The sequence below is a fragment of the Alligator sinensis genome, unplaced genomic scaffold, assembly GCF_000455745.1.
Source record: "Alligator sinensis unplaced genomic scaffold, ASM45574v1 scaffold826_1, whole genome shotgun sequence".
Lineage (NCBI taxonomy): Eukaryota > Metazoa > Chordata > Crocodylia > Alligatoridae > Alligator > Alligator sinensis.
In genome coordinates, this window is record NW_005843410.1 from 147489 (window position 1) to 159720 (window position 12232).

General features: G+C 48.6%; 1 protein-coding gene across 1 annotated transcript; it reads right to left on the bottom strand.

Annotated features, from left to right (window-relative positions):
- Positions 1 to 353: 353 nt before the first annotated feature.
- On the bottom strand, positions 354 to 12183 carry LOC102381786 (mucin-2-like; the record flags this gene model as incomplete). Its single annotated transcript, XM_006038599.1, has 8 exons — positions 354 to 460; positions 847 to 894; positions 5951 to 6463; positions 7221 to 7859; positions 8815 to 8862; positions 9801 to 10418; positions 10580 to 10627; positions 11566 to 12183. Coding segments are annotated over 8 exons (2639 nt in total), but the record flags the coding sequence as incomplete, so codon positions are not given.
- Between the last annotated feature and the right edge of the window lie 49 nt (positions 12184 to 12232).

The window sequence follows — 12232 nt, forward strand, 5'->3', positions numbered from 1 at the left end:
CACAGTACTATGCAATACTATGCAAGAGAGTGGGACTGCAGAAATGCCATCATATATGTCTATATAGCATTGCCAAATGTGATGGAGCTGAAGTCGACACCCTAGTTTTATGCATAAACTGGGCCATTTTTTTTGCCAGATTAGGGGGTTTGTCTTCCATGAAAGGGGATAATTGCTTCTTGACCTCTTTGTAAGTGACATGGATCTTGAATGTAGGGTTTATACAAGTTTCGTTCTGCCACACAAACCAATTAAGGACACCACAGCTTTCACAATTAACTTCCTATGGGCAAAATAGGAGCACTAGACGAAACCAGTCCTTGTTAGCAGTTCAAGGGAATGTCTTTAGATCCTTACTTTGCTGTAGATTGACACATTCCTTCACAGCGAATCAAGATGACATTGGTAGCACAGCCTTTGTAAGTTATTAGTTCCTCATATTCAAGCTCTGTACAATATTCTGTCAAATGGAAAAGAAACAAAAACCCATAAAGGGAAAGGTTGGTGATATATAATACAGAACTATGGTATTAACAAGGCTAAATGCAATAATATGGTAAAAATTTGAAAGAATACATCTTCAGGAGGGGAGGTGAATAATTAGGTAGCAGGATGGGTGGTTTCCCTCCTTTGAATTAACCCTGAATTCTGAATTAAAGCTCAAACCATTTAAGAAGACAGTAGTAGTGACCTATAAGACTAGAAAATAACTGAGAAACCCATGTTAGGGGTGAAAAATATCCAGTATGGAGGATCCCACTCCCCCACCCTGCCCTGTTATTGAAAATATACTTGCATGAAGCTCGTGCAGCATCTTACATCACCCAGGGACTCAGAGGAACTAACCTGGCCTAGGTGGTGTAGATACAGTCGAAGTTTCAGGAGGGACTTTTACTGTGAAAGAGAAAAACATAAACTATGTGAATGAGAGGAAACAAAACGGATGACAAAACATATATCAACAAGAACTGGTGAGCATTTCTCATTTGGGTAACAAATTTCTACCTCAACTATAGATGGCATATCCAATTAATCTAGAAATCTAGACATAGTTAATGCCATCACCTTTAAATAAGGTGATTTTCTTCCATATTTTACAATAAATACAGTAGAAACCCTTGCATCCATGTGCTCTTAAAAAATCTTGACAAAATGATTTGCAAAATTGTCACAAATGAAGGCAATAACAGATTTCCTCTCAACATTGACAAATCTCTCATTAAGATTGTCTTGACACCTCAGTTGTTATACCTGTATTCTAGTGCTAGTTTATGTTCCTGAGCAATGAATATGGATGGATTTTCTACAACTAACATAGCCTCTGTAAATAGAGACCTCCAAGGCCAGGGGAGTGGAGCTAAGGACGTTTGAAGTGGGATATTTAAACCATCATTCTTTCTTTTATCTCTCCCTTATATTGCATCTGTCCCAGTGGCTCTGGTCAGAATGCCCTCATTAAAACAAATTCCAATTTCACAACTGAACTGAACTGAACATGGAGTAAATAAGTAAAAGCAATGATAGGTAACACACAGTAAAATGCTTTTGGAAGATGCTACAGAAGATGCATGTAAACCCAAATCTGATGCTGTAAGGGATGACTGTCATAAGAAGAAATGTGATTTACTATTTATATGAGGGGTGGAAAGCCCCTTATCTTATTTTTGCACATAAGGAAACCAACAAATATATTGTCTACTATTAAACTGCTGCCAAAAGGAGCATGTGTTCAGATTAAATGCAGCCAGCCCTAAACATGACTATAAAACACATGGTCCATATTAGGCAAATATACTGATGGAAACCTTTGTTTTTGGAGTGGCCCTTAAAAAACAAAAAATGGGCAGTTGATCCCCTAAGGAAGAAATGATCACCAGGCCTGGAGGTACTGCAATACCAGGATGGCACTCAGAGGGTGCATTTACACATGTATTAATGCACTGTAATTACAGCGCATTAAGTTTAGTGCCTGTAATAATAGATGTAATAATGTGACGTAATTGGTGCTACTGCATATTAATGTGACAAATGCTTTTTTAGTGACAGTAATTCACGTTTGACTAAATCTACTGTACATTAGCACATTAACACAGTTTTTGCCAGCTGCATTAATGTCCGGTAGAGTTAGTCTTCTGTGCATTAGGTGTAGCCAAGATCCTCCAACTGGGAGGATTGTCCATTGCTGACGGTGCAATGGACAAGTCTCCATCCTCAACTACACCAAGTCACTTAAGGCTGGGAAGAATGGGATCTCCCTTGCCAGGTATGTAAAACCACCTGGACCAATACCATCATTATGATATCTCTCCTACCACAAGGATAGGTTAGTGCAGTCCATCTCAATAAAATATATGGTAATACCCATTGAGTGCAGTCCATCTCAGCACTGACTCTTTCAAGTCATGGTGAGCTGCTACACTGAATACATTTTGACTTCCTCTTCACTTGAATAGCTAAGCTGCACTTTTCTTTCCCATTTCCAATCATTCCTGTTTCTTCACCAGCCTTAAGTATCTGACAAACATCACCAAACAGGGCCCCAAAGAGTTCACACAGAATTCCTCTATTGCCCTTCTCTCAGCCTGTCCAATATAATTAGCATGGTCCCGCCCTCTGAGATGGAGCTGAATCAGGTTGTCTTGCACTTCATCTGCATATTACGGGTGCGTGAAATGGGCCATATTCAATTCAGATTTGGTCCGAATAAGGGACAGTGATTTGATTTGTTGATTCAGATCACTGTCCTGATTTGATTTGGTCGAATCTGAATCTCAAGATTTGATGCTGATTCAGAGAATCAGTGATTTGCCTGTAGACACAGCTTTAAATGCTTTTTCTACATACCTTGAGGTACCAGGCGCAGCTCGTGAATGCTGTGATGGTGGGGCAGATGGAGTGTCCCACAGGAACATGGGGGCCCATGTGCTTGGCAGTCAACCTGGAAGTGGGCCAGAAGTATTTCCGGTCCACTTCCGGGTCTACCAGGAACTGTGCTTAGTGATCAGCTGTGGGGGGAGCCCGGGTGCCCCCCCAGACCCAGGAGGCACCAGTTGCTGAGCCGGGAGGGTGCAAGGGGGGCCCCCGGTGCGCTCCCCGGCAGACCCGGAAGTGGACCGGAAGTGCTTCTGGTCCACTTCTGGTTCTGCTTCCGAGCACACTAGGGAGCCTCCCACGCTTCTATGAGATGCTCCATCTGCCTGACCATTGCAGCATTCATGAGCCACCTGGTACTTTGAGGTACGTAGAAAAAATGTTTAAAGCTGTGTCTATGGCAGAATCACTGAATCTCTCCAAGGTGATTCAGAGGGTTCTGATTTGATTCAGAGAGATTAAAGGGTCTCCTGATTTGAGTCGGATTTGGAGATTTGGCCACCAAATTGGGCCGAATCTCTGCCAAACCAAATCAATGACCAAAGCTTCGCACAGCCCTACTGCATATACATTTTCAGAGGATTCCCAGGTGACAAGAACACCCAGTTCCAGTCATGAGTGGGGTGGCTAGTTAACACATGGATCCTTATGAGAGGTAACTGGAGTACATGGACATATTGAGCAATGCTGAGCTGTAGGGTCACCTACAGTTCTGCTGGGATCCAGCCCAATGAAATAAATCATGCGTAGTTTGTACTTTACCTATGTAGGTACAAACGTGCTGCTTAAAAGTGTGTTTATGGACTACTTGTGCTAAAACTTGCAGCAGTTTGAAAAAAAGGTAAAATGTATCAATTCTAGATGAGCTACGTTTATAGCTACTATATGCAAATTACTAAAGGCATGTTTATTTCAAAGTCACTGTTTTCACATTTTCTCCTTACTTTCATGTGCTCAGGGCAAGCAGGGTCTGACAGTAAAGAGTAGAGGAAAGGGAGTGCATGGGGGAAAGGTTAGGACAGGCAGATGTTAAAGTGTCTGCCTGACCCTCTAGATTTATTTTCCCTGCTGTAGCAGTCGTAGGAGAACAAATTTAAGGCAAATCTCTAATAATTAGATTCTATACCTGGAGAATTATAACAAATGTATACATTTTCCATATATAGAATCTAATTATGGGGGAAGTTGTCTTATATTGAGGGTTGCCTTATATTGAAGTAAATACAATATTGTCGCATTAGTGTTTTGTATGGTTACTTAAATAATATTGAATATTAAAGAAAAGATAGGCAGCAGTCCAGTACAGAGGAAAAAAATGGCAACCAGTAATTTTGAAAAACAGCAATACCCTTGTGGCAATTAACTCTTCCTGAAGAAGGTTGAAACATTCAGTAACACTTTCAGTAATCCCTATGTCCTGTTTTCAAAAGATACTTAGCGTTTGGGGAAGTTGATGCAAAATCAGCTCTTAAATCCATAGGTAAAGTGATTCTGAAAAATGTTACTCTCAGACTTTTCCCAAGATACTATCATAAACCATCTAACTTGAAAGATCTTCTCCTATGTCTATATTACTTTACTGCTTTATTTTTCTCTTCAACCCACCTTGGCCTCTCTCATCCTACCCCTCCCTTCCTTTTTCCCTCCCTATCTTTTGTCTTTAAATCACTCTTTCTATTTGAAGACTTGCTCACTGCAAGTCCTTTCATAGAATCTGAAGAAGTAAGATGTAGTTTACAAAAGCTTATGCATCTCTGAATTAGTATTTAAGAAGCTCCTTTGCTCTGTATTCTGCCTAATTTAAGACTAACACAGCTCTTCAAAAGACATCTGGTGGTTTATCTTGCTGGGATCCTATGGTCCCTGCTGACTTCCTGCCCCTGGGGCAGGGGGCTGAACTCTATGCTCTTCCGAGGTCCCTTCCAGCCCTAATGTCTATGAAATCTATGAAATATATAATATTGGAGGTCATTGATTATTCTGTCTTATATTTGGTGTATATTTCAATGCTATCTGCCCTAATTCCCACTGATGTACTGTCAGGAATTCATCATTCAAGCAAAATGATCCCAACCACCACCATAGTAAAAAGGCAGAGAGGAAAAGTAAAGATAATGGGATAATTTAAAGTATCCCATTTCACAATGTGAAACTCCCCTTTCAGCATTCTTCCAGTACCTTCAGCAACTCTGGTCCATTTTCTCCTATAAAAGCTAAACTGGGGGAGGATTAATGTTCATATTTAGTTCTACAGCAAACAATGCCAAAGATGACAGTTAAACCTTAAATTGGTATTGAACAAACATCTGCTTTCTGATAGATGTCAGGGAAAATATCTCAACTGTTTAGGATATCTTATGAAGGAGCAGTACAGGAAAAACATCTTCCAAGCAAAGAATGGCTGGGGGAGTTAATCCCTTCCCTACTATTTTGACGTCTTTTCAGTTGGATGGATAAGTTAATCCTTTCCTTACTATTTTGACGTCTTTTCAGTTGGATGGATTTTTACAGGAAAATCATAGAAAAGATTGTGAAAACATGTAAAACTTATTCGCTCCAAATAAACAATGTAGTAAATAGCTGTACATGGCTTTGAAATGATAGTGATGGATTTGGCTACTGTTCCACAAAAAGGCTTCTAAAATTAAACCCTCTCAAGGCTCCTGGCTAAATTGATTGAATTAAACGGAAGAATTCAGTAGAGATGATAAAAAGATATGTTTTGAACATACACAAAATACTATATTAATTCACATAAGGAAATCACAGTTACTAATAGGGCCTTGAGATCTAAATTAAATAGGTACAAACATTATCATCATATTATCTTTTGAAATGAGGTGTATTATAAAGTAGGAGAGATACATATATAAATGGGAGAATGGAATCACTGGAACTGATATAATAAAAAAAACCTGCGGGAAAAAAGCACAACTCATTGGTACCCGAGTGAAGGTAAACATAGAATACAGTCTCAAATTAAGTGCTATTTAAAATTAAATAAAAATTCCTGCAAAAACATAATTGCAGTATAAAAACAAGATAATATAGATCACACAATACTAAAATCTGAACTTACAAGTGGTGTAAGTTGATAAAGATGTAGGTGCTGTAGTTGTTTTCCTGGAAAAACTGGTCGTTTTGCTCGTAGTTGAGGAGGTAAGTGTAGTTGCTTTTAATGTGGAAGATTCAGTAGGTGGAATAGTTGGAGTTGTTGAGGAAGTGGTGGTCTTGGTGATTATGGTGGTTGCAGTAGGGGATGTAATATTAAAGGAAGTAATGGCTTCAGTGGTAGGAGTACTCTGTTCTGAGGAAGTTGTTTGGAAAGGAGGTGTGTGTATAGGGGGGGTAGTTGTTCTAACTGGAATAACAACTACTGAGGTGGAAATAGGGGTTGTTGTCACAGTGGCAGTGGGAGGGGTAGTTGATGGAGGGGCAATTGTGGTAAATGTTGATGGTGTAGGCATTGTAGTTGATGGAGTAGCAATTGTGGTAAATGTTGATGGTGTAGGCATAGCTGTTGTGACTGTGGTGGTTTTGGTAGCAGTGGAAGAAGTAGTGATTGGAGTAGTGGTTCTGATTACATGTTCTCCTACATGTGAAAAAAATGAAAATATGAGAAGAAATAAAGAAAAAAGGAGGAAAAATTACTTCCATGACCATGATAAGAAATATTAATCCTCATCACTGAATGACAGATTATGAAATGTAAGTGAGGAAAACAAAACAAAAGTATGCAACTATAAAGGTTAATCTTAAGAGCAAGAGAGAGACATCACCCATCCCATGCAATACCTATTCACAACCCATTCCGAGTTCTGGTACAGGTCCCTCAGCCCAGGGGATAGGAAATGGATACTCAGGTCCCCCTGCCTAAGAAAGGTGTGGAGATTGCCTGGAACTGGAGGGAGAGAGTGAAGGGTCCTCTCTTGCCAGGCTTTGAGCTTGGTCCCAGAAAGAGATGTCCCAACAGTGCGAATATCTCGGTTGATGAGATAAAAAAGCAAACCTTTGCAGGGGTCTCAGAAAAAAGTGAGGCAGGACAGAGACAGTTAGAGCCAAACCATCAACTATCCTGACCAACTGGCACTGAAGAGCCTGAGGCAGGGAAGGAAAAAATGGGCAGGCTATTTTCTAGGAGGCACAATTACCTGGAGCCCTACAATTTGCTTTGTGGGGAGATCTGCCAGATGGCATCCGACAAGACTGCTGGGGTTTATCAGGCAGTCAAAGCTGATGATGCCTTGAAGCTCTAGAAAGGCCTGCTGGGTTGCCCTAAAAACACCTCTGGTACCTGAACTTTTGGGAAAATGCCTACCCAGAGAGGGAGAATGATTACTAACATTTACCCTTTCCTGGTGTTGTGGAAGAAAACGTAGCGATATAGATGGTGGAAGGGGTGGATGTAGCAGGTGTCTGAGTCGTGTTTTTTGTGGTGGTTGTAGTCCGGGTGTGTGTGGGGATGGTCTTCGAGGTTGTGGTCACGGCAGTCGTGGAGGTGGTCGCAGCCGTGGTGGTGGGCGAAGCTGTTGGCATGGCAGTTGTGGTAGACTCAGGAGATGTTGTGGTGGGGATAACCACAGTCGCAGTGGTGCTTTTGGTGGTGGTGGGGGTAGTGATGTGCGAGGTGGTGGACTCCAAGGTTGTGTGCAGCGTGGAGGTCGTGATCGGGGCGGTGGTCGTCAGCGTCACGGTGGCGGGCGTAGTGGTTGGCGTGGCAGTTGTGGTGGAGGTGGTGGAGGAAGTGGCAGGGGTAGCGGCTGTCGGCGTGGAGGTCTGGGAGGTACTGATGCCTGGGGTGGTAGCCTCCGAGGTGCTGGTTGGGGCAAACGTTGTACTTCTCAAGGTGGTTGGAGTCGTGGTGGTTGGGCTGGACTCTGTGGACACAGTGGTCTTGGCCGTGGTGGAGGCAGAGGTGGTTGGTGTTGTTTTCCTCGTACTGATGACGGTAGAGGTTGATGGGGTCGTGGTTCGTACGGTGTGCGTTACTGTGAGGGAAAAAGGGCGGTTGCGATGGTGAGAGCGGCCAGGAGAGGGTGCGCTGTGTAGAGAGGGGTGACACACATCTCTGGGATGAGAGGATGGGAGGGGAGCCTGCCGAGCGCGCAGTGTGGCTTGCCCGCCTAGAAGCCACCGGTCGCGCACAGAGGTGATACGTGGCCCCCTCATCCTCCGGGACTGGAGAGAGAAGGCAGGCCTTGGAAGGCGCCGCGTAGGGGCCATCCTTCTTGAAGGAACCTAAAAGGCAGAGCGACCCGGGGCTAGGGCAATGAACAAAGCCATGTGGGTGGCCTCCGTTCACTTCCTTGCAGAGCTCTCTGCCCATGGCAGGAGCCACAGCACGAGGCGTGGGGTGGGGGGAAGGGACCAGTCGGGGCGCCCTGTTCAGACCTTGCCATAAGGCTTTGCATATGCCTGGCTGCTTCCGTGCAGCGCTCGGATTGTCATTCTGTGCGGCTGCCCTGCTTCCTGCAGCAAAACGCTCTCTCGTCTCCCTGCCATCTCGTCTTCCTAGCGAGAAGTGCTCCTTCCGCCCCTGCACAACGAGCCCCGCAACCTGTGCAGCCGACTCCGTGCAACAAGCACAGGTTCCCGATGTGGCAGGTGTGGGAAGAATGCCCCCACGCCCTGGTTCTTGGTGCTTAAGGTGGGAGGCCTGGGCTCCCTCCCCCTCGTTGGACACAGCCCCTCGTGCCCTGCTGGCTGCCTCCCTTCCCTTTGCTCTCCCAACCAGTGCCAACTGCTTTTGAGGCCGAACCATGCCCACGTGCATTGCCAAGAAAGGCAGGGTCTGGTCCCGGAGCAACTTCTGCTTGCCGTGGGCAAGCTGCCTCTGTGGGCGGGAACATGGTCTGGCGGCAACTGCTTTTCAGGGCGGCGCGTGAAGGACGCAGTAAAGGCTGGAAGGCAGCTCTTTGCTGACGCGTGGGCTGTGGCACTCACCTGTTGAGGGTGTGCTGGTAGGAATAGTGGTTCTAGTTTCCTCTTCCACTGCAAAGCAAGAGCAAAAGCAAAAGACAAGATATTGAATCCCGTGGCGGTGTGTATAGCGGAAGCAGGCTTCCCACACCGCGTGCAGATCGCGCACGTGGGCAGAAGCAAAACCAGGGGTCTGCAGGCACGAGGCTGTGCCTCCAGGGTGGAACAGAGAGACAGCTCCCATCTCGTTTGACCCTGGTTCACACCCCGCTCTCTGCTCTGGTACAGGTCCCTTTCTGCCCCGGGGAGACGAAAAGGTGCCTTGAGCCTCCGTGCCTGAGAGAGGTACGGAGGCTGCCTGGAACTGGAGGGAGAGACACAGTATAGGGGCCTGCGTCGCCCCGCTCAAGGGCTTGACCTAGAAACAGATGGTCCCACAAGTGGGGACATTCCGGGTGCTGGGATGGCAAAGCTGAACTTTGCCGGGGGCTCAAAAGCAAGTCAGGCAGCACAGGGAGACGGCTGGACTCAAGCCACTCACTCTGCAGGCTGATTGGCATTGAAGGGCCTGAGGCAGAGGTGGAAGGCACAGGGAAGCTGTTTTCTCAAAGGCCCTCTTCCCTGGAGCCGTACTGGTTTCCTTTGCAGGAAGGGCCGGAGCAATGAGATCCATGTGAGCCGCCCCGCAAGAGCGTTGGGGTTCCTCGGGCAGCCAAGGCTGATCTCGCCTTGGAAATCTTGGGATGGCCTGCTGGGCAGCTGCCTCGAGAACCAGCTGTGCCCCTGGGCCAGGGTGGCAGGGGCCAGAGGCAACGGTGGTGGGTGCAGGGGAAGAAGGACAGCTCCACCATTACCACTGTTGTGTTGTCCGCGGCAGGGTGCGTGCTGCCAGCTGGGACGGTCCCCGAAATGGTGGAAGTAGGGGCCGAGGGGGGGTGGATGCAAGGGAGGGAAGTGGCCCTTTGGCAAAAATACCTGCCCGCAGAGGGGGAGCGATGAGTAACATTTACCCTTTCGTGGTGTTGGGGATGGAGCTGTTGTGGCCTTGGTTGTGGAAGGAGTGGACGCGGGTGGTGTGTGAGTGGTGGTTTTTTCGGTGGTGGGAGTCGTGGTGTGCGGCGTGGTGGTCTCCGATGTTGCGGTCGGGGTTGTGGTGGTGGGCGTAGCTGTCGGCATGGCAGTTGTGGTAGACTCAGTAGATGTTGTGGTGGGGATAACCACAGTCGCAGTGGTGCTTTTGGTGGTGGTGGGGGTAGTGATGTGCGAGGTGGTGGACTCCAAGGTTGTGTGCAGCGTGGAGGTCGTGATCGGGGCGGTGGTCGTCAGCGTCACGGTGGCGGGCGTAATGGTTGGCGTGGCAGTTGTGGTGGAGGTGGTGGAGGAAGTGGCAGGGGTAGCGGCTGTCGGCGTGGAGGTCTGGGAGGTACTGACGCCTGGGGTGGTAGCCTCCGAGGTGCTGGTTGGGGCGAGCGTTGTACTTCTCAAGGTGGTTGGAGTCGTGGTGGTTGGGCTGGACTCTGTGGACACAGTGGTCTTGGCCGTGGTGGAGGCAGAGGTGGTTGGTGTCGTTTTCCTCGTACTGATGACGGTAGAGGTTGATGGGGTCGTGGTTCGTACGGTGTGCGTTACTGTGAGGGAAAAAGGGCGGTTGCGATGGTGAGAGCGTGGGCAAGCTGCCTCTGTGGGCGGGAACATGGTCTGGCGGCAACTGCTTTTCAGGGCGGCGCGTGAAGGACGCAGTAAAGGCTGGAAGGCAGCTCTTTGCTGACGCGTGGGCTGTGGCACTCACCTGTTGAGGGTGTGCTGGTAGGAATAGTGGTTCTAGTTTCCTCTTCCACTGCAAAGCAAGAGCAAAAGCAAAAGACAAGATATTGAATCCCGTGGCGGTGTGTATAGCGGAAGCAGGCTTCCCACACCGCGTGCAGATCGCGCACGTGGGCAGAAGCAAAACCAGGGGTCTGCAGGCACGAGGCTGTGCCTCCAGGGTGGAACAGAGAGACAGCTCCCATCTCGTTTGACCCTGGTTCACACCCCGCTCTCTGCTCTGGTACAGGTCCCTTTCTGCCCCGGGGAGACGAAAAGGTGCCTTGAGCCTCCGTGCCTGAGAGAGGTACGGAGGCTGCCTGGAACTGGAGGGAGAGACACAGTATAGGGGCCTGCGTCGCCCCGCTCAAGGGCTTGACCTAGAAACAGATGGTCCCACAAGTGGGGACATTCCGGGTGCTGGGATGGCAAAGCTGAACTTTGCCGGGGGCTCAAAAGAAAGTCAGGCAGCACAGGGAGACGGCTGGACTCAAGCCACTCACTCTGCAGGCTGATTGGCATTGAAGGGCCTGAGGCAGAGGTGGAAGGCACAGGGAAGCTGTTTTCTCAAAGGCCCTCTTCCCTGGAGCCGTACTGGTTTCCTTTGCAGGAAGGGCCGGAGCAATGAGATCCATGTGAGCCGCCCCGCAAGAGCGTTGGGGTTCCTCGGGCAGCCAAGGCTGATCTCGCCTTGGAAATCTTGGGATGGCCTGCTGGGCAGCTGCCTCGAGAACCAGCTGTGCCCCTGGGCCAGGGTGGCAGGGGCCAGAGGCAACGGTGGTGGGTGCAGGGGAAGAAGAGCAGCTCCACCATTACCACTGTTGTGTTGTCCGCGGCAGGGTGCGTGCTGCCAGCTGGGACGGTCCCCGAAATGGTGGAAGTAGGGGCCGAGGGGGGGTGGATGCAAGGGAGGGAAGTGGCCCTTTGGCAAAAATACCTGCCCGCAGAGGGGGAGCGATGAGTAACATTTACCCTTTCGTGGTGTTGGGGATGGAGCTGTTGTGGCCTTGGTTGTGGAAGGAGTGGACGCGGGTGGTGTGTGAGTGGTGGTTTTTTCGGTGGTGGGAGTCGTGGTGTGCGGCGTGGTGGTCTCCGATGTTGCGGTCGGGGTTGTGGTGGTGGGCGTAGCTGTCGGCATGGCAGTTGTGGTAGACTCAGTAGATGTTGTGGTGGGGATAACCACAGTCGCAGTGGTGCTTTTGGTGGTGGTGGGGGTAGTGATGTGCGAGGTGGTGGACTCCAAGGTTGTGTGCAGCGTGGAGGTCGTGATCGGGGCGGTGGTCGTCAGCGTCACGGTGGCGGGCGTAATGGTTGGCGTGGCAGTTGTGGTGGAGGTGGTGGAGGAAGTGGCAGGGGTAGCGGCTGTCGGCGTGGAGGTCTGGGAGGTACTGACGCCTGGGGTGGTAGCCTCCGAGGTGCTGGTTGGGGCGAGCGTTGTACTTCTCAAGGTGGTTGGAGTCGTGGTGGTTGGGCTGGACTCTGTGGACACAGTGGTCTTGGCCGTGGTGGAGGCAGAGGTGGTTGGTGTCGTTTTCCTCGTACTGATGACGGTAGAGGTTGATGGGGTCGTGGTTCGTACGGTGTGCGTTACTGTGAGGGAAAAAGGGCGGTTGCGATGGTGAGAGCGGCCAGGAGAGGG